This window comes from Drosophila simulans, chromosome 3R (genome assembly GCF_016746395.2).
Source record: "Drosophila simulans strain w501 chromosome 3R, Prin_Dsim_3.1, whole genome shotgun sequence".
Taxonomy (NCBI): domain Eukaryota; kingdom Metazoa; phylum Arthropoda; class Insecta; order Diptera; family Drosophilidae; genus Drosophila; species Drosophila simulans.
In genome coordinates this window covers 24341385-24368984 of record NC_052523.2, presented here as the reverse complement: position 1 = coordinate 24368984, position 27600 = coordinate 24341385, and the positions used below count along the sequence as shown (strand labels likewise).

The 27600-nt window shown below is 44.2% G+C and overlaps 1 protein-coding gene across 5 annotated transcripts in view; it reads right to left on the bottom strand.

Moving 5' to 3' along the window:
- Positions 1-201: 201 nt before the first annotated feature.
- LOC6729914 (nucleolysin TIA-1) overlaps positions 202-27600 on the bottom strand; it is an 84053-nt gene continuing 56654 nt past the window's right edge. For all 5 annotated transcript variants that reach the window (XM_016177695.3, XM_039294658.2, XM_039294659.2 and 2 more), the window contains exons 4-9: positions 11147-11222; positions 2877-2979; positions 2601-2793; positions 736-1080; positions 436-604; positions 202-378 (exon numbers count right to left, since the gene is read on the bottom strand). In XM_016177695.3, coding sequence (XP_016036675.2) covers positions 337-378; positions 436-604; positions 736-1080; positions 2601-2793; positions 2877-2979; positions 11147-11222 — 928 coding nt within the window. In that variant the 3' untranslated portion in view covers positions 202-336. The remainder of the gene's footprint in view (positions 379-435; positions 605-735; positions 1081-2600; positions 2794-2876; positions 2980-11146; positions 11223-27600) is intronic.

Below are 27600 nucleotides of genomic sequence, written 5' to 3'. Positions count from 1 at the left end.
CATGCCATAAACCTGAGCCACTGGTGGTTGTTGCTGCTGTTGCTGCGGCTGCTGCTCGTTGTTTGCGACCTGCTGCTGCTGCTGTTGCTGCTGCACCCAGTGCGATGGATAGTACAGTTGGTGGATATAGTGCTGCTGCTGCTGATGCTGGTTGTGTGTGTGCTGCTGCTGCTGCAGTTGGTGGTGCTGCAGCTGCTGCGATTGGTAGGGCGGCTCCTTCACATATTCGCCGGACGTCTGCTGCTCATGTTGCTGCTGCAGCATCTGCTGCTGCTGCTGCTGTTGTTGCTGCTGCTGGTGCTGCTGTGTGGGATACATGGCCATCCCTCATGGCAGCTACACGAGCAGACTGGGCGCCAGCCACTCGTCCTCCGCCAGCTAAACGATGTACAATCGTTAGGCACCGCCTCATCATCGAATTCCTTGAGCACTCACCTGTGGACTAACCTGGAACTGCTGCATCGGATAGGCGACCACTCCGGCCGCCTGCGGCAATGCGCTGCCCACGCTCTGTGTGATCTGCGGCGCAGTGGCTGCCGCTGCACTGGCCAGCTGGGGCTGGGGCGGCACACTCTGCCAGGTGCCGGGCAGCTGGACGCCCATTCTGAAGCGATAAAGAATAGAGAGGGCATAAATAAAGCGTATAACTAACACAAATTATTAAAATGTATTCATGTATTTCTTTGCTACAGCTTAATCCCGACTTTGCTGTCCCGATCTGGATCTCAAACTCACCCCATGTATCCCGCCTGCTGGTAGCCGGCGAATTGACCGTAGGTGAATCCCTGCATGCCCTGCAGGAACTGTCCGGGCTGAAGGGCACTGGCGGGGGCTGCCGCCGGATATGTGGGTGCCGGCGGGTACCAGTATCCGGCCACCTGCTGTCCGTAGGCAGCCGCTGCGGCCGCCGCTGCCGCCGAGCCGAAGGGGAATCCCTGGGCCAAGGCCCCACCGGCAATGGCCGACATGTGGTTGGGGTCACCACTCTCCTTGCCCCACGCGCACTTCACCGGCTGCTGGTTGATCTCCGTGTTGTTAACGGCCACGATGGCGTGGGTGGCCGCCTCCTTGGTGGAGAAACTGAGAGGTGAGAGAACAAATTTATGCTTAATATATAAGGCTTAAATTCGTATAATTAATGTCGTTTAATAATGGAAAAAAACTGAATAAAAATATAAAATTCAATTTGAAAATAAGCATTTAAAATATTTAATTTATAACTAGCTATCAGACATATCTTTAGCATATTCATTACTGGATTTTTGCTTTTTAAAAGCAGGCAGCAGATTGGCCTGGTTTAATTTCCGCTTAACCCGCTGCGGCAACAAAGCGCAAAAGTGGTACAAGCGTCTGTGGAATTATTCCGTTGTTGCTGGATTGGTTATAATGATGCAGCAACTCTGCCACAGCTGCTGCTGCACTTGTAGTCCCCGAGCTCATTATGTTACAAAATGCCAAACAATGCCTCCGCTGCGCACCGCCTCCTGCCTCCTGCCACCACCCGTTCTCTCACTTTCTCCTCGACTTTCTTTTCCCCTTCGCCGCTTTTTTTTGCATCACGTTTGCAACACACAAATGAGTTTTGGAGCAGTGCACAAAAGGCGCCCATGGACATGGCCAGTAACTGCAATGCGTTTGTTGCCCACCCCTCCGCACTCATCACACTTCACAGATACACTTGGCAAAAAAGGCTACTAATATACAAAAGTAAAGAGTTTTCATGAATGAAAACATTTCATTTTTCTCGTCTGAACTATTTTAAATATAACATTGTTATTGAAGAGCGGTAGTTTTGTAAAAGTAATATATTTGTATTTATATTTTCACTCATATTTTTGCTCAGTGAGCGAATCCTATCCGTATCTGCCCTTTTGGTTGCGGTGGGGTGAACTCAGTCCGTCGTGGGCCAACGGCTGCCATTAAAACCCTATCAGCATTCGTGACGGCAGCTGCGATCTCCACCGCCAACACCACCAGCACCACCGGTACCCAGCCACCTCTGCACCTCCTGCACCACCGACTCCTTGGCTGGGGGTTTATTCCCACTTTTTTTTTGGTTTTGGTTTTTACTCTTTGCCGTGCCATCGTTGTCGTCGCTGTTATTGCGGTTCATTGTTCTGTTTGTAACTTCAAATTTGCCTCTCGATGTTGCTGTTGTTGCATTCCTTGTTATTGTTGTCGAGTGTAAAAGTGTTGTTGATTTATTAACGGCGAGCGGTTTGGATGGGGGCCACGCACACATTTATATGGCGTGGTGTGTGTGCATCGGCGACGATGACAATGGAAACACACCGATGACACCGCAGACCGCAGCACACGCACACCCATGCAGGCGGCAAATCAAAATGGCGGGCCACAAAGGGTTAATGTGCAGCACACTTATAGGGGCACAGAAAATGGGGGAAGATTGCTCCATTATTTGATCGATTGCCTGATCGCTTATTCTACGGTGGGGTATTCCAATAAGAATAACACATATGTTTAAGAAGCAAATGAAAATGTTATAAATTAGAAAATAAAGTATCTTGTATCTTGTATGTTAAGTACTTATGGTATACAGTAGATATTAGTAGATTAAATATCGTTTCCTGTCAACTTACCGCACGAATGCGTATCCTTTGTCCTTGAAGACCCGTATCTCCTGTATTGTGCCATACGGCGAGAAGGTCTTCTGCAGAATCTCCTCGTTGAGGAAGCCGGAGAGGGCTCCGTTGATGCCGCCACAGTAGACAGTGCAATTGGTGGGGCTGCTCTGGTTGTAGACCTCGTCAAAGGTCAGCGGCTTGGCGTTCACTGTGAAAGAGCGAGATGTGACATTGAGACGCGGGATGGCTTGGTGGTTCGGATAGGTTGCTCTGATGGAATGGGATACTCACTGTCTGCCTTGGTTGCCGGCGGCTTTCGTGTGGCCCAATTTGTGCGTATCGAGCGCGAGCCCAGCCATTGGCCATTCATTGCAGTGATGGCGGTTTCCGCCTCCTGCAACGAGCCAAATTAAATGGAGAGCGCAATTAGCTAAGAGCCCATTCCATTTACGCGGGCTTGTCTAGCCGCTTAAGCCGCTTACGGCGGCTGCTAAGTCGCCTTGAAAGACTGCTCTTGGTTTTTAAGTAGAGATCCCAGCCCAAAATTTATAAACAAACAGCTCAGAAAGTGTTAAGGCAGAAGCAACAAAAGTAGCAAGCACTTGAAAAAATATAATTATCCCTTAACTACTCGCAATCCTATCGAACGAGATTAAATTCTTAACAATTTAATGAGAAGTTATCTCTATTAAATGATTAAACTGTTTTTTCATTATTTATACTATGGAAATGTTAGTGCAATAATAATTTTTTTGAGTGCTTAAGCAGAGACGAAAAAATGAAAAAGAACGTGGAAAACAATCGCGTTGGAAAGTTGCTCCTTGTGGTTAGCAGTCGACATTGTTGCTGCTGCTCTTTGATTTTCCTTGGCTGCGTTTGTGTAAAGTAAAGTAAAGTAAAGGAGGGGCAAAGTGGGTGGTAGGAGGAGGAGGCAAGGGGCTGACTCTATACGTAGCATTTACAAGGCCGTGCACAAATTATAATTTCAATTTCGCATAAAAGGTAATTCGTGCGTATCAAACGTGATTCATGCCGAAATGATTGCAACTGCCAGGAGGTCTTGCATGCAGTCTGCTTTCCCCGTGTGTATATGTATGTGTGTGTGCGCTTGAGAGTGTTTCCGTGTATGTGTGGTGGGCGTTTCATAGCAATTTACTTGCGGCACACCAAAAGACCGAAGACCGAAACCGAACAGAGCCGGCTAAAGCAATGCAATGCAATAATGGCATTTGCGGCGCTGCAGACGCTGCAGCTGCTCATTGCACGTCCCTTAAATGGCGGCAAAGTCGAATCCGCATCCGGATACGACTGCGGCTGGCAGCAACTGTAACTAGGCACCTACAACAGCCCGCCCACCAGCGTGCCAGCCAGCAGCCCACCGGCCCACCTTCCATCCTTTTTCCTTTCTTTTTTCCATTAATTTTCCTACTCTTTGTGGCGGCTACGTGCAGCGCTCGAAATCAGCGTTGACGTGCACCGGCTGAAAAACGACGTTTTCCAACCGAAAGTAGACTCGAACTTTGAGAGGGGAAAACTTTCGAGGGTTTTCAAGAGCAGATCTCATTCGAGGGGGCCTGTAATTGCTAAGCGTTTATAGACCGTATCCATATTTAAATATATGTAATCCTTCATTTCTGAAAATCTTATTCAGAACTAGATCAATTGAACTGAACAGAACAGGTTCTTGTACAAATTCATTAATTTTCACAGAGCTCCTGGGGTAAATATATAAAAATTGCGCATTAAAGTCGTTTCTTAAATAGCTTTTACGTGGTACTTAAAATCCCACAGCGTAAATTGCTGTGTATTGGTTTTCTTGGCCCTGTAATTTAACCACTTGAGTAAGAGTCAACAATTGAGTGCTTGCCCCGTCAGCGATAAACCACGCAACTGTCGCCCAACTTTGTCCGTAATTTAATGTCTGCATGTGTGAGTGCCAGCATGTGTGTGTGTGTGTGGACTCCTATGTTTGCCAGTGTGCGTTTGTTCCCGGGCAACGTCGCTCAGTTTGCGTGCGTGCGCATTTTTATGCATTGCCAGTTGCATTTTTCATATTTGCATAAACTATAAATTTTACATTTTTTAAGCGATACGCATCGTTGATTACATATACACTCACGTTCCCTCACAGCACAAACAGCAACAACAACAACGACAGCAATGGCAACCACAACAAGAACAAGTCCTGCAAACAATACCACAATGCCCATCCCTCGTCCTGCGATTTTCTCCCGGGCATGAAATGTTATTTAAATATTTCACCAATGACTTTACGGCAGCTTAAAGCCTAGCCTTTTCGCCCGATTGTTCGTCCTTTCGCAGCGGGAAACATCATTCAGGATTTATCAAAGGACAGACACTTCAAGTGCAGTTACAAGTGCAGTTGTGCCGCTTTCTTCTTTGCCAATTCCAATTGCAATCGCATGTGTCAATGAAAATTGTCTTGCCATGATTGTGTGTGGATTAGAGGAATGAGTCGGGGAGTTTGTTAGAACAACTTTGGTCCTGGCTAATGCAATGGCCAAGAGCACCAACACACACACACAAAAACTTGTCCTAACTGCAACGGACATTTTCGGTCGAGTTTTCCAGTTTTTCCAGTTTCCCCAGCTTTGACAAGTCTTTGAAGCCAGGAAACTTTATCAATCATTTTGGTGGCAAATTGCTTAGAAAACAGGAAGTGTATGCTGGTGAAAGAAGAAAGCAAGTTAACAGAATAATGGCTGAAAAAATAACTAAAATAATAGTACTTGAGAGGAGGACAATTTTGCATTGCTTAAAGCTCGATTCGAAGAAAATAATTCTATTAGGACCAACAATTTCATTCTCATAGTTAATCCACCTCGACACAGAAATCTTCAAGCACCCTTAATGAGTTGATTATAACACAATTTCGTGCCTCAAGAGCCTCTCCAGTAATTTGCCAATTCATCTTGCTCAAAATGGGAGCCCCACGACCGCAATATGGCACCCACTACGACTTGTCGAACTATTTATGAAAGTCCGACCCAAATACCGAATCCAAACCAAAACTGTTGTTGGCAAGAATGCCTAGGCTAATTGCAAATCTACGGCATTGGATCAAGTCTGCAGACAGACGACAATGGGAATTGGCCCGGGTTTTAGCCCATTTCGCATCATTGGCAGTTGGAGCGACACATTTTCTTTGTGTGCGGTTTTGCCTGTTGTTTGTTGACTGGGCGAAATTAATTAATGGTGAATGGCAAATTTGCAGCTAATAGGAGGAAAACTTGAATCGTTTTCTGGTCTGTCGTTGTGACAACCAACTTGGCGTGCACTGAACAAAAATGAGCTTAACTGAGGCGCTATAGTTAATCGGAATTGGAGCTCATACGCGCACATGTCATAATATATAGTTTCTATACCGATTCGAGTTTTATCTCGCCTTTGATTAAAACTTCAGGCCTGCTTCGAAGTTTTTCCTTGTCGCTGGAAAATTTCCTAAATGACAACTTCCGCCTTCGAGATAAGTTAATTAATTTTCATGGACATGGCTGGCTGAAAACTTTTCCCCCTCCGCGACACTCAAATTTAAGAACATTTTTCGCTGCGTACAGATTGAATTTTCAGCGAAACTTGTGTAAAGTCAACTCGGACCGAGAGTGAGACCCGGGTCTTTTGTAAATATTGATTACTTGATAAGGCGCAGAATCCTTTAATGCTGCGTACCGTGGACGGACCATGGCTAACAACGGAAACGAGCTGGGATGGACCAAAGTTTCCAGGGGGGGCGGTGTGGTGGAAACAAGACCAAAAAGGCGAAATACCTTCATTAAGCGAATGAAGAAAAGCAAAAGTAAGTTGAAGAATTTTTAAGTGGTTTAAAAGGGTTTTGTCATACTTTTCATGTGGATCTCGACGGGATCAGGAACCCTTTATCTTACGCCACAAAATGGGGGATGCCGCTGGTTGCGGCTGACGTTTCGTGTGTATACAAAACACGGTAAGCCGAAAGCAAGACATTTTAAATGTTTATTAAAACAATAAGGAAATGGTTTGTGCCGAAAACGGAAAAGGGCCAGGCGGAAATGGAAAAACTGTAGCGAAAGAAGGTGAAAAAAGGGCAGCTCGGCACACAAAAAGGGGATAATCCCCACCCGCACATATAGACGACACCCTTGGCACATGGACACATTCAGGGAAAATAAGAAGGTTCTGGCTTTTCTAACGGCGACCGTTTTGTCTTAAAAAGGTAGCAGACGCCCAGTATTTAGTGTTGGCCAAGCCCCTACCTACTTATTTTTTTTTTTCATCGGCTAAAAGGTTTTCTTGCCTTCCCAGCTCCTAAGCTGGTTTAGCTTTGTTCTTCGGTCAGATTCATTAACGTGGCTATTTAGATAAGCGTGAATGTAACCAACCAACCAACCAATCCCAATCCGAGTCCCAATCCCAAGTTGAATATTAAAGCTGTCCAGATAAAAAAAAAAACCAGCATCTCAGTTCACAACTCGCAGTTCCGATGATGATTTTTTGATATTTATAAAATAACTCAAGTGGCAAATCGTTTGCTCAGTGAAAATGCCCTTCCATTTGCGGACTTCTCGAACGATAATGATGGTCGGTATCCAGCATTATGATGTTCTGGCCATCGAAGAGCGCAGATAAGGCCCAGTCATCTTTGAATCTGTCTGGCCCAGTCAACGGTAAAAACTGTTTTCATTCCGCTTAGGCCCAAAACGCTTTTCGATTTTTGACCACCACACACACACACATCGACCATGTTGGGTGGGTTGGGTTGTGGGAGTTGTTGACCAAAAAATCAGTATTTCACGCTAGAACGCATTTTTGTCAAGGCATAATTCCATGGGATTTATTTATGTATGTCAGCTCTGGCCGTTGTTTCCCATTCCCATTCTGTTCTACCATTTTTTTATAGTTACTGCCCCGGAGGCTTGAGCTTATGCGTGTGTAGGCAGTTTGTAAGCCGTGGTGTCCCTACATCGCCCTCAAATCACTAGTTCCTGAATTATTATGGAAAGCATAAAATGAATGTCCAGGCCATTTATATTTATAACCGAGTTTTGTACGCTTCAGCAAATTTATTGCCTGGCTTGAAATTAAATAAATTGAAAAGCACTAGGGCGGGGGAAAAACTTTAAAGGCAGGAACAAATATTGGAAGAGTTTTGGGGATTTGATAAATTAGCTGTGATTTCTGCATATGTCCTGCTGTAGGGAATATAATTGATTTACTCTTGTTTGGAGATTGGTTCTTGCTGACGGGCTTTCACTTTTTATTTAGAGGACACCTGAATAATTACCCAAAAAATTAGTTGGCATCGAAGAGGTGGGTAATCAATCTCATGGTGGTTGCTGATTTTTCTCATAATTTTGGCTCTGGCAAGACGGCACGTAGCGCAAATTAAGGCCAATGTATGCGGAATGCTTTTTAATTTAAGTGCACATGCACATGACAAGGCAGGCAGCAGGAGCAACACGCAACGGAATCATAAAAGAAACATCACCACTGCCATTGGAGTGGGTGGTTGGGTGGTGCGAGGTTAACCACAGGCATTCTGTGCGCCGCGACAACGGCAGCAGCGACAACAATAAGAACAAATGATAATAATGCAACAATGAACTGCACAAGAAGATGATGAAAAGAATGGGGGGCGTGGCCGGGAAGTCGACATTATATCTTGTTCGCTGCACACATTGTCAATTCGCTTGCCTCCGTCTGCTCCTGCATTTTTTTTATTATTTGTATTTTTGTGGCCCTGCTGCCATCTTCTGTTGTGGCAACTTTTAAATAAATTTAAGTGCATTATACAACGAAAAATCTGTCGTGGAAAGCAAAACGAGGCGAAGGCGGTGGGCGTAATGCGATTAAATGCATCTCGGGCCCTGAGCCTGCCTTTGTCTCCATAACGCTGGCAAATAAGTTTTGTGTCAAAAAGAAAAGCCACTCAAGATGCAGCAGGCGGTGATTTCCGCTTCCTGAATGTGCTGATCGCTTTTTATTTTTGCCATGTGAGTATGCAATAATATGTTAATATGCCTCGGCTGTGTGACAATAACAGAAGCCGTCGGCAATGGCGAAAGGCATTAGCATTTCCGGTGGAGCAGGAAGTACTGCACGGTAACAAAAAGGGACTTGTTCACAAAAAAATCATGCTTTATTTCTTCTATCAGTTGGTTATATAAATCGTAAATGAAGACCTAAGAGTATGAAATGATATCGTATTCTCTAAGATTCCACCTGATTAATTGCCAGTTTCTCTATGTGTACTCTTCTCCTGGCATCGACATGTTTATTGCGTTTAATGCCAGCGTAAATTTTTTCGAACTCGCTGGCGTTGTTGTTGTGATTTATGATGCTAATGACACGCAGACAGGCATCGTCTTCCCGAGAAGAGCTCCCCATGCAAATGCTCAGCTTGCCTTGATGGTTATTAAATTATGGCAATTTGTATGCGTCGCCCAGGAGGAGGAGGAGGAGTGGCCAAAGGAGCCAGTGGGGAGGAGAGGTAATGCTCTGGTGTTTATTTAAAACATGTTGCCAAACAATTTACGTTAAATATTTCTCGAGATGCTTGAGCAGATCTGGCATTTTGGCATTGGGCTTATGCAAAGCCATGGCGATTGGCAAAATTTCATGCGCCGGCGAACGGAAGTGCTGAATGAAAGAAAACTGTTTCTTCCTTTTCCGCTTGCAGTTGCCATTGCAGTGCGCACACATGCGAGTATGTGCGTGTGTGTGTGTGCAGTAAGCCATTCGAAAAATAACTTTTCAATTTCCGCAAAACCACAGAAAATATCAACTTTGCACAAAAATTTAATAAAACTTTTCGCATAAATAAAATTTGCATTAAATCAGCTGCAAGCGACGCCGGGACTCAGGGACAAGGGGGCGTGGCGGCTTAGGGCGTAGCGACTGTGTACAAAACGCATGTCGAGAAACTTAATTTGAAATATTTGAGTTTGCTATTTGGTCTGTGAGTGTGTGTGTGCATTTGTGTGTTTGCACTTCTTCCTCTTTTCGTTTGCATCGAAACTAATCGAGAAAGTTCGAAAATTGGCATCCCATTCCCCACTTGCAGCACAAAAAGTTAACTAGTTAGCTGGGGAAAAGCATTAAGTATACGCCGCATTGGCCATAATTCCAACTAAAACAAGCCAGTTGCCAAAAGGCTACGAACGGAAAGTTCGTTTTTGGCTTAAATCTATATCTATACATATATCTGCGCACATATATCGCCGAATGACAGCTGGGCCGAAGGGGGCGTGGCAGCAGCCAAGTGTCAGAGATTGTGTTGTATTTGCACACGACACATTCCAACGCAAATCCGCGCTCATCTCTTCGATGTCAAACAAATCATTGGCTTGGCTGCCAAATCATTGGGCCATGTCGGCTGCACACTTCATGGCATTAGCATTAAAATTTAATTAATAATTTGGAACATTTTGCCGCCTAATTGACTAGCGGCACCTTTGGCTTTTACGCCTTCTCCGGCAACTGATTTGGCTTTTCCCAAAAGTACATGAGAGCATAAATCTCCGTGTGTGGTTGGTTGGTTTCAGATTCTAAGCCTTAAGCTTTCGAATTTTTTCTGCTCCACTGGCTGACACGCAATTCACTTGGCTTTACTCGGCAGCCTTTGATGATTTAAACCATGTTTATGCCTTGAGATCTATGAATTTCGGAAATTTCTAAGTCGATGTAGAGAAAATGTAAGTAAAAAATTAAAGCCCCATCTTTTATAAAACTAGTCTATGAAATAGTCATATAAAATTGCTTTCGAAGAACACTTCTTTAAAAATCATCTTGAATTTCGCAAGCCGAATAAGTTTCTTGACATGATTTAACCACAAGGACCTTCCATAAACTTGGAAAAACCCCCCATTCTCCCGATTTCGCTGCCTCTTTGTCGAATTTTCTACCTATTAGGCACATGAAATTCAATCACAACACACACACAGGGATATGGAGTCCTGCCAGCAGTTACTTGGACCCTTATCAGCTGCGGTTTAAACATATTGAATATGATGTGTAAATGTTTACAGTGCCCCAAGGGTGGTTTCTTTTCGGGTTATTCTTTCCAGCCTCGGGAGCCCGTGAGATTCGCTGCATCTGTGGCCATAAAAAAACATTACAGATTCGTGAGCCGCACGCTTTTGATATACGAGTGTGTCCATAAGGAAGAGAATAAAATCAAATACTCGCCCCATGGCAGTTAACCGAGAAAAGGAAAAGCAGAATGCATTAAATCTTAAAAATGTGTGCGCTTCGTTTGGCTTTTCTTTGGCTTATGTATATCTTGAGCAAACGTGGGGAAAGTGTGGGTTTGGGAAAGGAAGGTGGAGCCACAGGTGTCTTTTGATATGTTAAGTTGCTGCTGGAACGTCAAATGGGATGCCAGCTAAAGTTTTCACTTGTTTTAATTAAGATTTCATTTGCCAACTTCTCCCTTTGTGTGCTTTTGTGTGTGTGCTTACATAGAGAATTAAACTTGTGTAGCGACTAATGCGAGTTTGATTGAAACATTTCTAATTGCCGGCGAAGGAAGCCTTTGATGTTGCAAATCTGCTGGGATAGCTTACCGATTTCTTGACAAAGCTGACAAAGCCATAGCCCTTTGATTTCAACGTCTGCGGATCGCGCACAACTCTGCAGTCTCTGCAAAAAGATGGAGAAAGTAAAAATGGTTAATCTCGAGTAAAACTTTTCCAAACGAGAGTGGGAAACAATTAAAATGTAGCTTTATGTTATTTATTTGGGTAATTTAGAGTTATCAGCTTAATGCTTATACACTTCAGACCCAGCACAAAGGTCCTGTTAAGATGTCAGGACCCCTTGAGCGAATTAAAAGGCAAACGCTTGGCCCAGTTGAAGTCAAGAAGCAAAAGTCGATGTCGACATTGGAAATCCAATGGAATTACGTGTGAGGAAATATGAAGCTTTGGGCGGAGAAAAGGGGATTTCGTAATGGAAGTGCAGAGATATAGAGTGCAGCCCACCGCCTTCGAGGGTGTATCAGAGGGCGTGGCCAAGGGGATTTGCCACGGCCTCCATTCGCCATTCCCCATCCCCCATCCTGGTTCTCAATACCAATCCCATTCCGAAAAGCCGTAACCCCGCCAAACCACCAAACCACGTGTCGTGCCATGTCGTGGACGCTGCTCGAGAATCGGGCGTCAGCATTCGGCTTAAATATGTTGGCCCGTCCAACCTAAGCCACGAAGAAATATTTAGCCCCCCTTTTCGGTTCGACACCCATGTGTGTGTGCGAGTGTGTGGGGCAACCGCAACAGCAACAACAAGCTGGCGAAGCTACTAGGCAACCAGTTTAGGCCACTCCGAAAAAGTTTGCGTTCTTTAAAAACTCAAAAAAGGCAGAGGAGTACATTTTAAATACATTTTTTAAAGAATGAAAAGCCTACTAACAAGCCCATATTGTATTAGCTAGCCTTTAATGTAGAAATCTATTACGAAACACAGCGTTTTTACTTTTAGAATCCAAGCGAAACTGATAGTTGTTTGCTTCCTTTGCAGCAAGTAATAAAACTACTTTCCAAAGATTCTACATAGTATCTTTTTTTCGAAGTGCACTGGGGGCCAGCAAGGCAAAACCCGCATGTCGACCACGGCATTTAAAAAAGGCCAACTTGATTGTAAATCACGATAAAAGTCAATTTTTAATATGAGTTTTAGTTTAGTCCGTGTTGCCCCCCGTTTTCCCAACCACCATGTTAAGTGGCTGGCGAAAAAAAGAAGGAAACGTATTTTAATGGCCTTTGGCGCTTTGGCTTTGGTGGGGCGCTTCAAGGCTGTAAATTTATGGGTGGGCTGGCCAGAAGCGAAATTGCAATGCGATTGCCAACGCAATTCAGTCGATGCACACATAAATATCGAACAAAAAACATATTTAATTAAAGTTTAATATTTATTAGCTTCCAGAGGAATTCGGCTGCAATTGCTCGGGGCCGAGGTTTGTCTGGTTTGGTCAGGCGAAAGGTTTTCTGACCGGCACGCAAGCAAACACACAAACACGGCATGCTGGCCAACACCAATACAAACAGGAGGGCAAACACTCTCAGTGAACGTATATAAATACACTTAACCAATGAATGTAAGTAAAAGACCTAAATTGAATTGAAAGAATTTTGTTTTCTTTTTAAGAACAATACATCGACAATTAAATACACCCTGACTAAGCACTGGTAGGTTTTCTTCATGTTGAGACTACAATCAAAGTTTTTCCCAGTGCACAGAACACACACTTCCTGGCTGCCTGTCAGCGGTGCTGACTGCCATTGGGAAGGATTGTGCTAACAAATTAAAGGCCAGGACAGTATGTGCACTCCCTTGGAGACCGCCTACCCGTCTAACCCACCATCCACCGCCATCTCCCCGGAGTATATCATATTTCACAATCGATAAACATCACAGTTCATATTTTCATAACGTTTTTGTTTGAATATTTTAACATGCAGACACAACATCAGTGGCGTGGGGGAGGTGTACAATTTCCTGCTTGCATGTAAATACAACTTCGAAAATGTCTGCAAGTGCTCTTCGCTCCGCACACATGTAGATACATACACACACACACATATAGTAGACTCCAGTATCTCAGGGGCTGCAATAATATATTTGAACATTTAACAGAAAACAAACACAACCTTTGTGCCCCAGACCAAGAGATTTTCGTGGAGGAGCATCGATGGCCCTCGAACTGCGTTTGCCACACAGTTTGTTATCATGCACGAAATGCTTGCAAAATTTGCAGGCAACGGCTGCAGGCAATGGGGGCGGCACATCGGCCTTTGGGGGCGTGGCACCAGCTGTGCCCAATGTTTGTCCAAAGAATTGAGCGACGAAGTCGTTGGAGGGGAAAGTGTGAGACGGGAGATGCAAAACACAGCCACGAAAGTTTGATTTCAAAGTGATTTTAATATACCCTTAACTTACTAGTTTTTTCAAAAATAGTTATCTACTGAGCTTGAATACTGACAATTATCACGTCATATATTTTTTTGCAAAGTGGTATATAAATATATTTCATATTGAAGGGAACCCAACCATTTATTTGTTGTTTTGAAGAGTCACGCACTTTAAGGTATTAAAACAAATTTAAACATTAAGCCTACAGACAGACGAGCTCTACAAGCTAATGATTGTTAGTTTAATGACCTTTTCGAGTTGTATCACTCAACAATGAAGAACAATTTGAATTCGAAAGTCAAAGGGTAAAAGTTCAAGAACACTTAGGGAAAGGGGATAAATGCATGTGCATAAGTAAGATCTGTATGCACATGTACATCCATAAGCCTTTCCGTCTTTTTGTTTTCCCCTCTTTTACTCTCGACTCGGGCCAATCAATATATTTTTTACAAATATTGGTAAAAGTTTTGCTTATGGCTTAAGCTCTGTGCCTGATACTCGAAAATAAATTTAACCAGAGGAGAAGGAAAATATTTTGCTATCTTAAGTGCATAAAACTATAATCGTTAAACAAAATATTTCGCATACACGCACGCACTCATACAAATGCGGTTATTTATACTGCATATATTTTTTTGGCTTTATTCCCAAAGCCTTTGGCCCGGGACTCGAGTAGCTTTTGGCCCGATCTATTTTTGGGGGATTTGTGCGCCGAAAGGACGAAGGAATGTTTGCGGTGCGCGCTGAGCGCATTAGTTGTGGAGTCCTCGCTATTTTGGCCTTTGCAATTGGTTTATGCCAACAATGCAGCTCCCATTCCGGCCCCTTTGCCATGTGTTGGAAATTCTTTTGTATTTGAATTAAAATTGCATAGATGATTTATAGACGCTTCCAAGTTGGCCGGGCGAAATAAACTTATGCATGGGATTTTTGTGCACCACGATGGTGAAATGGGTGAAATGGTTGAAGTGGGAAGTGTAAGGCAAGCCCATTGATAACTGCATGAGATATGGCTCTTGAGTTTGAGTGGGCTTTTCCCGGTGGCAAGCACAAAATATGAGTTCGATTTCGAAAACCTAACATTTCTAGCCAGACAACAAATAAGCACGGAAACAGTTGAATGTTTGCGTCCATAATTCTTCCGCATGTAGCCAGACATTGGCTTTTCCTTATCAGCCATTCAAATATAGACATAAGAAAGGCCACAACGGCCAAGAAATCGACTAGTAACATATTTATTAGGGCGTAACTTGCCTACGCAACTTAACCAGCAATTTGCAATTTCCGGGCCACTTTAAGAGCATTATCTGCACCCCATCGGCACACTTGGCAGACATATAATTTACAAATCGGACGATCGGAAAGGAAAGGGGCTAGGAATCGGGCTGGCAGGACATGCTGAACACATCAACAGCGATGGCAAACACAAATTACTCAGCAGTGCAAACAAATGAAAAGCGATAATATCGCGTACAGCACAAGGAAGAATATAGAATGGAGAATGGAGAATGTACATATATATCTACAGGATTAGCTGAAGCCAAGTCAAAATCCCTGGCACTAAATCAATGAATGGCGGTTGTCCTTCAATTTCCTTTTTGGCCACGTTGGTGCAACGGGAATGGGGAGCTCATCGCATCGCATAGGAATAGCATCTCATCCAGCATCCAACATTGGCATCATCATCGACATTGAGTTGCGTGTTTGAAATATTGAAATATTTTTGTTGGCCATGTTTACACATCGGGCTATTGACTGCGCACAGTTATTCCGCATTTCGTTTTTTTCGCCTCCCAGTTTTGAATTTCCATAGCGAATTTTTCGATTTTTTCGCCAAGCATTTTTATTCGATTTGTGTTTGTCTCGTGCTTGCATTTTATTGGCTTCCTCTGCGCCGATAACCCTGATGGCTGATGATGATGATTTCCATTTCCTTGTTCGATTGCAGATCGGGGGCGGTGTGGAACGGGGGGCGTGGCAGAGTTACTTCAGCGCCCGTTCAAATACCGAATACAGTTGTAAATTCAAATGAAATGCAAGCGAGCGCATTGTTTGAGCTCTGAAATGGGTAAAAATCGGGTGGGGGCGGAGCTCCAATTCTGGCTTTTTGGTTAGCCAAATATTTAAAGTGGATTTCTTGGAGCATTTTATGAGCTTTCCATTGCGGCTGCCTTCTTTTATTTGATTTGATTTTCCGGCCAGTGGCATCTGCCGTCCCAGAGAATTAAGTAATAAATTTGGGTTCGAGGCACCCGGTTACCGAATCCAAATGGCAGACCGTGCTGAATTGCTGTGAATTACAAATCCGTAAACGTCGCATCTTTGATGCGGCATGCACTCTGCGAAATGGCCAAAAGTGGCAGAGCCAAACCGATGAAAAAATAAAGCAAGCGCAATCGAAAAAAATCGAAAAACCGGAGAAAAGTCGAGCTCATCACGTCCTTGTCCTTGTTCCCTCGGCCAGGACCTCTTTACATTTATTTACACCAGCATGCAAAACTCGCATTGAGACAATTTCATGCTCATCTGCATAAAATCAATTCCATTTTGGAGACAATTTGAAGATTGGAATACAAATTTCGAATTATCAACATGGGACCCGACGTCGGGGAGTCGTGGCCAAAATGGCCAAACCGGCAGCGATCGCAATCAGCATTGAGACCTGACCCCCAACTTCATCCATTCCCAATTTCTTTTCAATCCAACACTGGAAAAAATAGTTCGGAAGGGGATGAGCAGAAAACCGGCATACGTATAACAAAGAAACCCATGGAGCACAAGTTTTAATTTAGAGGAAAAAAACATAAGTGCCTTTGGCATGCTTCTATTTTTGTGCTCCATAATCCATTTTAGCCATATTTGTCTCAGTGTATAGAAGGCCATCTATCGCTTGAATGGTGCGGATGCGACTGCTTGACTTGTGTTGCTAGTTTTCCTCTTATTTTTGGGAGGAGGCAGGCTCTTGCCGCTCCTGTCCAGGCATTTACGCCATTCACGATGCGACGCGGCTGCTTTGGTGGGCTCCTCGTCCTTTTCGTCCTGCCAACGTCATGCATACGTAATGCGCCTGGGGATCCTGGCAGCAGCGACTGTCTCACTAATTCCAGGCCAGCCATTACGCGCGTGTGTGAGTGCGAGTGAGTGAGAGTGAGTGAGTGTGTCTCCAGTGCAGCGGGAAAATTATGTGGTGTGTGATTTGCCATGGACACTGAACGTTTCCCGTTTGCCCCTGCTTTCCCCCTGCAATCGCTTTTCCCGAGGTTTTCCACGCTTTGCTATTGAAATTTCCCTTTGAGAGAGAGCGAGCAAGAGGCGGAGCTGATATTTCAGAGCACAAAACGAGAAACAAAAAGGAGAAATTTGCATGCAACTCGTTACGCTTGGCACTTGTGTGTTAAGCCCGCTCGCCCCTTAACCCCTGGCAACCCCAACCCTTTTCCCGAGCACGTAGCGCAAAGTGTGGGGCAGGGGGATGGGTGTGTGGGGTGGGGTGGAGCCAAAAGCCATATCGATTTTGCAGTAAATAAAACATTCAAAGATTGAAGTTGCCGCTTTTGAGCTTAGCCGAATGGTGTGTGGCCTCCTTTTTTATGGAGTGCGCTTCCTTTTATGGCTTCCGTTTCTATAGCAGCTGCCGCTGCATGGTTATGGTGGCTTCACTGTGGTGATGGTGGTGGGGGTTCCACTGTGGCGCGCTGAAGGGACACTGCCGCTGCCAAATTGTAAATATTTTTGTCGGCCACGTAGCGGCGCAGGAGAAAATATTGCATTTCTCGCTTGGCATAATAAACGATGTGCCGGCAAAAAACGAAAAGCATAAAAAACACAGAAACCGAAAGAGTACCGCCAAAAACCACGCAGAAATACCAACAGCTGCACCGCACAAAGAACACCACATGTACACAACGGACAATGGCAGGATCTTTGTAAAGGACGAAGGGTAAACAATATGGTTCGACGGTCAGCCGAAAAAATAAGAGGAAAAACCGCTTTATGAAAACGATGAAATCTATTTTTCTGAGAAATATATGGAAATCAACAGAGAAATAATTGCTTAAACAAGTTGATCATTAAAAATTTAACATGCAACTGCTACAGTTATGTTCAGCCTTGATCTGCTGTGTATTACCCCCAAATTGGAAATTGATATCCCATTTGCAAAATTTCCGTTGCCTACTTTCGGGCGCCAGCTCCTTTTGCCGGACATTTGGCCATTCTTTTTATTCAATTTGCGTCCGCTTAGTTGAATTCTCATCAGCTAAAATCCTTAAATGGTCAGTCCTGTCACATATGGCCAAAACGACGCCAGCGGCAGACAAAACGGGCTGAGCAGGAAAAAAAACTGGTAAAATCAAATTAAAATGGCGCCGTTGTCCCACACACACACGCAAATCCAGCAACTTTCCTTCCGTGTATGTGTGTTCAATAAATTATATAAGATATAGCTTTTAGCCGCGCTCATCCTTTCGGCATTGATTTGACATGAATTATTGCGGGTCCTTCGTCCTTCGGGACATGAGTGCCAGTAGCAGTACCACTACTAGTAGCCATTCCTGAAAATCTTGCTCGTAAACTTTAAGGCTTCCGTGAGAATGGATAAATTCCATTAACCGATGCCAGCCGCAGGCTAAACGCTGAAGTGCATTTACCCACCAACCGACCGACTGAATGAATAGGGCGTTATTTATAACGCAATAGTGCACCTCCCGACGCCCCCTTTATGTATCTCCTTGAATCCATGGCTCCACGGATCCATGGATGCATGGATCCAGCCCCTATTGTGGCCACGCCCGGACACACGTCAATAAAACTGCTTCAAACTGTCCACATTGAAGTTGTTGGCCGCTGCAACTGAAGCTGATGCCGGGGCGATAAGGCTACTTTAACGCTGTCCCCGATTTCTGCATGATGCCACACACGGTCGGCCCCTTTCGTGTTTGCCCCCAATAGTGGTTGATGGCCAGTGAGTGGGGCGGTTGGGTGGTGCGCTGGTCGCTGGATGGTGCAATGGCCGGGTGGTGCGATGGTGAATGGAATGGCGGTTTCAAACATGCAAATTGCTTGCGGTTCGCTTCGGTTTTCCCCGCCATCGCTTTTCCCCCGCTCACACCCTTTCGCCCCCTCGGCATTTTTCGCTTTCATTGAGTGCTCCGCTTACAGTTAACTCGACTTTATCCCGTGTGTATGTGTGTGAAAGTAAGTATGTGCATGTGTTTGTTTTATATGCACGAGTGCAAAATGCAACAACAAAAATCCATTTAGATTAATTAGTTTTCAAGCGAACCAAGGCGACTCGGAGTTCCTGCGGCAAAGCTTAAATTTTACCAGGAACGTGGTAAAGATTCCCTTTGATTACCAAAAGCATATGTATGTCTACAATTCATTTCAATGCGAAGTAATCAATAAATCATTAGGGCACTTTTAAGACTTTCACCAGTAAGTAGAATAATCTTGTTTGGCTTCCATTTAATGGCAACAAACTATGCTTAACATTATCATTGCCATATTTATTTCTTGAACTAAAGATTTTACAACATAAATACTTCAGTTTAAAGGTGTGAGCTTCCTAGAAAGTAGTAAGCTCTTTTATTATTCCTTCGTCAGAAAGGACGTCTGGAAGTCATAAAAGCTGAAATATTCGCCTTTGTATCTTTGCGTTCCCCTTCCAGCAAGTTGAGACTCACTTTCTGCCCGACTGCACTTGGCTAACTCCACCTGCAGCCCCAACTGGCCAACTGGCGTCCGCAAAACGGCGCTTAATGATGCCAAAGATGAGCGACCCCGGCGTGTCAATGGACTGGATGCGACCAGAGACCGGCGACCAGGACCAGCGACCCCCGGACATCGGCTGCATCATCTACATCATCTACATCTACATGGCTAACTAAGCGTGGCCTGTTCGGCTGCTCCCTTGGTGTTAAACTTGTCGTACATGCACCACTCAGCATCCCGGCCGAGTGGATCCACAAAAAAAAGTGGGATGCGAAAGTAGTGAACTAAAGTTTGCTCAAAAGTTTGTTTATTACACCGACAACGGGCAGCAGCGGCACACAAAAACTCGAGTGGCTTTCACTGCGGCCAACTTTATGGAGTCGTTTGTAAATTCATCATCTTTTCAGCAGTTTATGTGCCAGTTTGCTGCCTACTTTCGGAGTTCGGATGTCTGGAATGCAGCTCCTTTGTTTCGCTCTATTAAAAACTTGTAGCAACTTGGCTCGTTATCCATTTTTTTTTTGGTAAGCATAATTTCATCCGGCATTCGTTTGCATGTCACATCGCCGGCCATAGTTTTATTGATAGCCGAGCACTGGCGGCAATTAAGTGCCAGTTCGAAGAAGCCAAGACAAATGCCCCAGCCATTTTCTTGAGCTGCGAAACTTTGATTGCTTCGGGCCTGAAAAGGCTAAAAAGCGGATAGCGGGGGATTCAAGAAAGTTTTCTTGGTAAAACTGTGACCCCGGTGACTGAGATAAAGCTACAGCTGGGGCTATGAACGGTATGAGACTAGCAGATACCCCGTATTCAACTATTTTCATTTTAAGTGAGTAGTTTATCAAGTATTTACTTTATGAACGGCAAATGCTGATTGATTTTAATCTGTAAAACGTAAAGCAAAAGGTAATGCTTCAAGTTCTTCGAATTCCCAAGAATACCATAAACTCTTTCTGGGTAAAAGTACATGGTACGAGAAGGACCTTTTACAGCATCATTAAGGATAAGCATCGCTGGCTGTCTCTGGAATTTGTTTGTTGCCATTCTGCACATTGTGCTATTCACTTCCTTGAGATAGCTGTTCTCTATCTTCGTAGATAAAGTCAGCTTTAATTTTGAATTCAACACCATTCGCCGTGGGTGTTCAATTGGCATACTCCTTATGCTGGGCCAAGCCAAGCCAATTAAGAAATAATTTAGGGCGCCAACAAGTTAACAAGTGTGGCCTTTCAGTGCCACCTGCCACTCGATGGCCACCTTTTGCTGGCCATGTGGACGGCCAAAAGTCCGTAAATAAAACTCGAGATCTCCAAGCTGACCTGGGCCGTGAAATCCTAGCGAAATCCTTGGAAATGTTTTATTAGCCCTACGTACGCTTGAATAAGCCAGCTTAGCGGAAGCTATCGGATTTTATGCTTTTGACTTTTGCAACGAGTGCAGCGGCGGTCTTGGCCCTCTCAGCTGACCTGGGAGTTGCATTTCCCCCATTCCCACTCGCTCCCCCGGCCGCTTTTCCGACCCCGCTTTTCCTGTCTGTCTTGGCCAGTCCATCGCCGCTTAAGCTGTGTGCCTTGCAGCAGCTTTTTCTTGCCGCTTGTTGGTTTTTGTGGCTCTTTGTTTTTCGTTTCGTTTTATGGGTTTGGTGGCGAGTGCACCTTTGGGTGCTGATTATCTGTACGTGGCTAATGTTTGGTTTTCTCTTCCTACACATTGAGAAAACAAGTCAAATATATATGTGTAACAATTCTAATGATTATAAAACAGATTGTGCTCTCTGCTGGTAAAATAAATAGTTCGGTCTTGTGGACGATTAATTAATATATAGTCATTATTTCCACATGCGTTGCTATTGCCTTTGACAATCCTTTCGCATGCTTTCGGCTTATATCGAACATTAAGTTGATGGCAGTCTGAAGAACATTCCACTGCGGCGAAGATTCCTAACGTGAACTCAACCTGGAATTTCAGAACAATGAGGGCCATAATGTTATTGCAAACATTACTGCATTGGCCAAATATTTATTTCGTGAGAGCACTGGCCGTGCATCAATTTTCGGTATTTTCGGTATTGAAAGGAATTTCAGTGCACTCAGCAACATGTGCTGTGAAATACACGCATCCTGGCTGGCATTCCCATCGTCCTGAAATGCGAGTACAACACAACAAAGAGCAAAAGAGCCGGGTTAATCCAGCCAGTAGCAATGGCAATGCCCACGATGATGGCGATGGAGCTCCACATTCCCACTTTTCCGCCGATTTGAGAGCTTGCTCCTGGCCAGGCTTAGTGCGTTCGCCTGTGTGGGTGTTTAAGTTAGAAATATTGAAAATTTTTTTATTGAAGCACGATATATGAATCGCAGACGCAGACTGTGCTGCACAAACACCAATGGGCAAAGAAAACAAAACGTGAAATCAAATTCCATGGCAAAGGAGTAAGCCTTTGCCTTTGTTGGGAAATATTTTAGATACCCAACAGATGTTCTCATTCGTAAACAGATTTTTAGAAATCGTCTCGGGCCGTGATTTGCATAATACTCGTGGTGAAAGAAGAGCTTTTCACGCGTTATTGAGAACAGAATCGATTCAAGTCCTTGCCGTTTTCAAGAGCCATGTTTATGAGTTTCTCCCCCGAGAGTGTTTTGCATATCCCGTCGCAGCGGATGTTGCCATTGTCCTTGTCATTAATTATTCACTGGTAGGAGTAGGAGGGATTTGAGGCGAGGGCTTACCAAATCATGAGGTGGGCTCTCGCATGCTGCTCTCATCTCGCAACAAAATAAAGATACGACGCAGACAAAAATGTTACTTCCGGTGGCCATAATTGATGATGTGCTGCCACAGATAAATACAGTGGGCCAGATGGCGAGCCAAGGCAGTGGATTCCAGGGGGGAAATTTAATATTGACCCCACTGTTTCGGCAACAAACAGGAAGCAGCCACATCATAGACATAAATATTCCTCAGCTAATAACGCACACAAAAGCGTACACTTCCGCTTACGAGATGTAAACTTGAGGGTAAACTTTTCCCCCGATTTCCCAGCTGATTGAAGACCGATTTTGTGTGTGTGCCATAGAAAATATATATATTCTGTTCTTATTTTTTTACCAAACGTGCTGCTGGTGTTAGCTAGACAAACATCAGCTTCATCATATTTATAAATTAAACGTCATCGATACGATACATCGATTGCGGTCGGGGGAGGTGGCATGCGTGTTTGTATGTATGGTATATGGAGAGCCTGCCAGACCGAAACATAAAAATGAAATATTTATCATCCGAGGCGGTATCACTCGACGTCCCAATAACAATTCTCGATTGCGAACGTGCGTTGGCATCTGCCGATTGCCGGCAATCAGCGCCAAAAAGGACGAGTCCTGACAAATACGAGTGTGTGGCTGACTGGGAGTTGCAGATACCACCGCTCGTGCTTCCTTTCAAATTTGTCATCATTTTGTCATTGGTTTATCGGCAAGGGGTCTGCTTAATTTCCTTTCGAGTGGCTGTGATTGGGAAAAAGTTGAGGCCATTAAATAGGCAGCCAACGATGGTCATTTCAATTCAATTTCAATTCTCTGTACAGCCAAAAAAGTGAATTAAATGAGAAATTTATTCTCGAAAGTTAAGAGAGTGGTTTTACTATTTAGCCATAAAGAGAACACGTTATGGCTGAAGTGTTTTTATAACATCCCAGTTTAATCATAACTTACATTTATTTTAAAAAACTCTTTGGTTTTTAAAGCGAAAATGAAAATAATTTTTATCCGAATGTTATAAAAAACCTCGTATAATTATGAACTGCTCAATTCCCCAGTGAAGAAAACAATAAGCTGGCATCAAAACGGCAAAAAACATATTTGAAGAGTTTAAAAGTTTAATGCACAACCAGAAAATTTGTTGAAATGGCATCAACTTTTTTACGGCAATCAATACGAAGAGGCAGCCAGAAAAAAAGGCTGAAAAAACAACTTGTACCAATTTGGAGTTTTGTCATAAAAAATTGAAAATGTCAAAAACAACGTGGACGTTTTGCCAGTTTGCTACCACACAAGCAGGATATATGCGCGTCTGTGTATGCCAGTGGGTGTAGATGTGTGTGTTGCCGGCATGTAGTTGACATCATTGATTGATTTAGCTGTCAATTGCATAATCACTCAAGCGTTATTGTTCGACCGCTGGGTTGTAGCCAGCCTTTCGCTCGCTTTCAGTTTTGGTTGGTTTCCCTGCCACGCCCACTTTTCCGCCGCCACCGCCCTCCGTCACCACCCTACCCACGACCATCTCCTGACTTCTGTTTGTCTGACTTGGCCAGGCCAAATCAATGCGCCACCGGGGGTTTGAGTTTGCCCACGTGTGCGGCGCAAATAAAGCAGCTGCCCAGTGTCAGGCAATTGTCAGCAAGCCGCCGGTGCCCTATGAAACCACCCACCACCCTCGCCAATAGCCACCCACCCAGTTGCCTTGCAGCCCCCTCGTTGCTTATTGTTGCTGTCCTTGCCGTTGTAATAGTTGTAGCTGCAAACCGCAACAGCGCCAGCTGTCGGTGAGATTGTTGCACAAGCATCCTGAGTCCAGAGTCCTGAAGGGTGTCTATGTGTATGTACACGGGGGAAAATTACTCAATATAGTCATTGAATCAATTTAGGAATATCAGAGAGATGCCGACTGAATATTTTTTGAATATTGTGTATCCCAAACAATGATATATATCAAAGAGAGAAATTTTTTTGGATGACCCTAGCTTCTCTTCAATTCCTCTCAGTGCATGGGTGCGCCTTTGATTGCGAGCGCGCCGTATGTTTGTGCATGCGCCTCGCATATTGGCAACAGCAATTGATGTGGCAACAAATTAACATGCCGCAAATGGAAGTAATGGCCAAGTGTTAATTGTTGTGTGAGTGCAGCACACACATCTAAACCCACTCGGCCGGCATTCAGCCACAAAACAAAGCATTGGCCCATTTATAGCCATTTAATAATGACGTGATTTAAAATTGATTTATTTCTATTCGGCGAGGTGAAAGACAGGAATTGACCCACAGAACAGAAAAATCAAGTCACAAAAAAATAATAAATTACCTTCATGGAAGCCCGATTGTCGTTGTTGTTATTTGCGTTGCCTTCGGCCAATGGCATTGTTATTCCTATAATACACACAAATACACAAGCTCACAGAAACGCAGGGACCAGCATAAGTCCTGTGCTGGCAAATAGAAAAAGAATGACCAGGCTGCCAGAGGGGCCACTGGGCTTGTCTAGGCTTGTAAAAAATGGATATGTCAACGTCCGGCATGTCAACAAGATAACATGACCATGCCCACATCGGCTGCCCCTTGTCAAAGAAAAAGGAAAAAAAGATGAACAAAAGTTCAAATCAACAAAAGCCAAGCCTCAACTCGGAGCAACAATTGTGGGCAGAGGCAGCATTCAGCTTTCAGTTTCCATTCCTTTTTTATGGCATCTCTGCTCTTGTATTGCTTACCGAAAATCCAACTCAAAGTCAGCCGAAAGGCTGCTGAAAACATCCTGAGTGGGTGACCTGAATGAGGCCAAGATTAAGCAGCCAGCGGGATAGTTGGCTGCAGCGAGGAATACGAGTGCATAGCGAAAATAAGCAGCATCCATAGAAGAATTCTGCAAATATTGCAAATAATGTCTGCAGAGCTTTAACCTTAAAGGTTTTGGTTGATTTCAATCACACTCAACCATGCTCCGTCCAAAATATGAAGTATGGATTGACATCCCTTTTCTCAGTGTACAATTATGGTCACAGGGCCCAGTAAGATGTCCTCGAAGTGGACATAAAGCCTCTACTGTGGGCCGAAGTAATCGTTCGCTGCCAAGTATCCGTTTACGGCCAATGCATTTCGGCTGCTTGTCGTGTCATTCCGGATATCCGGCGGAGTTGCAAGTGCACGGCGCGGACCATAAATCTTCAAGGAGCCAGCGGGCGAGCGGCAAAAGAACAGCGTCCTTGAGTCGGCCAGTCGCCGAGTCCTTTAATCGTGTCACAACAACACAGCACAGGACAACACACTAAACAGCTTTCGCCGAATTGCAGTGTCATAAAAGTGGCAGCGCTTTCCATCCACTCGCCACTCGTTTTTGGCCGTTTTCCCGCCTTCCTTTTCTGGCCAAAAGCATTTTATCGCTCGCTTTGACGGCTGATGGGCTCTTGTTAAGTCGACCGGCGGAAGCGCCTAAGCAGCTCGCATTTCTGGCGTGTTTTTTAACTGCCAGCCGCATGCAAAATAAATTCGCAACGCGAGCTGCTGATGTGTGGGTGGTGGGTGGATGGTGGGTGGCGTGGTGCGGCAATTGCAGCCAATGGAGGCTTGTTGCATATATGCGTTGCAATTGCACGTCAGTGGCATGTTTGCACTTGACAATTCATTTCATTGTTTGTAGATTGCATTTGTCGCCCCAGCCCGCCTCTGCCTTCCTCTACGCCCTCACTGGAAATTGTTAACGCAGTTTGGTGGAAAGGGGCGTGGTCGTGCAGCAGCTCCGAAATTGCATTCGCAGCACGCGATGCGCGCATTTCACTCGGCCATCCCCTTCAATGAATCCCTTTTTACTCCCACCTCTTGGAAGTGCACACCGAAAAAATTTGTAAGTTATTTTGCAGTTTTAAACCATTATAGCTGTTTTTATTTTGACAGCTATTTTGTGAGTATGAACATATCAATATTTTATAATATTAGTCTGTGCTTTTTGTAAGTGGGTATTAAACTTTCGAAGCTAATTATTTTCACGTAAATAAAAATAGCAGTGCATTATTGTTGAGTGTTCCTTTCCCAATGCCTATTCCCGACAAACACAAAACGCCGGAGTTTATTTCCCAGCTGCCTTTTACTTATTTTGCACTGTCGCCAGTCGAGGTTGCTACCTTTTTCATGTTTCTCCTGCTCCAGCGAAATGCAATTTTCTTGGCATTTTCGGCAAAACTTGAGCTGGGTTGTTTGAATTGCAGTATGCACGTGGTCAACAGGTTATCCTGTCCGGGGAACGGGTCCTTGGTCCTTGGCCCTTGCACCGTGGTCCCTGGTTCTTGGCTGCCTGCCTGCAACGTTTATTTCCGCTTTTGTACCTTTTTGGCATTTTTGTTTTCTTCGGTCCTGAGTCCTTGTGCCTTGGCTTTCTTTCTTTTTTTTGTATGTTTTGTAGATATTTTTGTGTTTTGTCGGTTGCTGTTGCATTGTGGTTTTCTCATTTATTTTGTGCTGCACTATGCCGCAACATATTGTTGTTGCAACAGGAAATGGCTTCAATTTGCTGTTAACAAGTTTAAAATTTCGCAATTGCAACGGAAATACACAACATGATTTCCACCTGAGCACGAGCATTGGCGCACATAATTACTCAGCCAGCAGTTCAGTTGAGGTGTGTTGGCGCATTAATATCTCCGACTTGATTTAGAAGGAGCCTTTCAGCTGGGGGAAAGCTGAAACTAACTAATCTGATGACTTCATCTTCTTCCCGTCTGCCTTCTCAAAGGAGCAAGCAATCAGTCGGTCTGAAAGCTTAGCATCTTGGCCGGCTCATCCGCTTTTGGCCAAAGTCCGAGGACTTTAGACTGCAGCAGCTGTTACACGATGCCAATGAACTCCGCACTTCACATCTGCTTACATCTGGAAAATAAATTCACGCCATTTGGCAAAATCCTCGCAACGTGCACAGCCAGCTCTTTGTGGACATAGTAGGTATGTGTATATGTACTATATACTTCAGACAAACATATAAAGGATATATTCATATGCCGTGTCTGGGATTCCTTGGGGTGCGTAGGTGTGGGTTGAGATGACTGTGATAAATCAACAAATTCATCAGGCCGAGACTGGCAGCAGATGGCGACACTTTGGTAGTGAAGAAAGACATTTAAATCTGGCCGAGACTTTTTCAGATTTTGTTATTATTTAGAGATAGTTTTACATAGATGTAAGATGGACAAAAAGTTCTGCATTCCGAAGGAATATTCGATTTGAAAGTAATGTTACCAAATGAAAGCTTTTAAAGCTATTAAAGATGTTCGAAACATAATTACCTAATACGAAAGAGCTTCTTCTGCTGAATAAGTTACTCATTTAAGCCCCTTAATGAATACAATTTTCTGGGAACATAGGGAAATGGTGGAAGCCGTTTAAATGAAAATCAAATTAACATTTTTAATTTAACCTGCTTCGCCACCTTTGCGTCATTGCGACCATTTCGGGAATTGTCGCTGGGTGCTTCATATGAATTGTCAACGTTTTTATTTAATTTGTTGTGGCTTTGCGCTTCAGTTTTTCTATTTGGTTTAATTAATTTAAGCGCCTCCCCCCACCAAACAAACTGTCTCATCGCACGATGACAGTGTCGAGAGGCCCACACATGCACAATTTTATTACCTATTTTAATC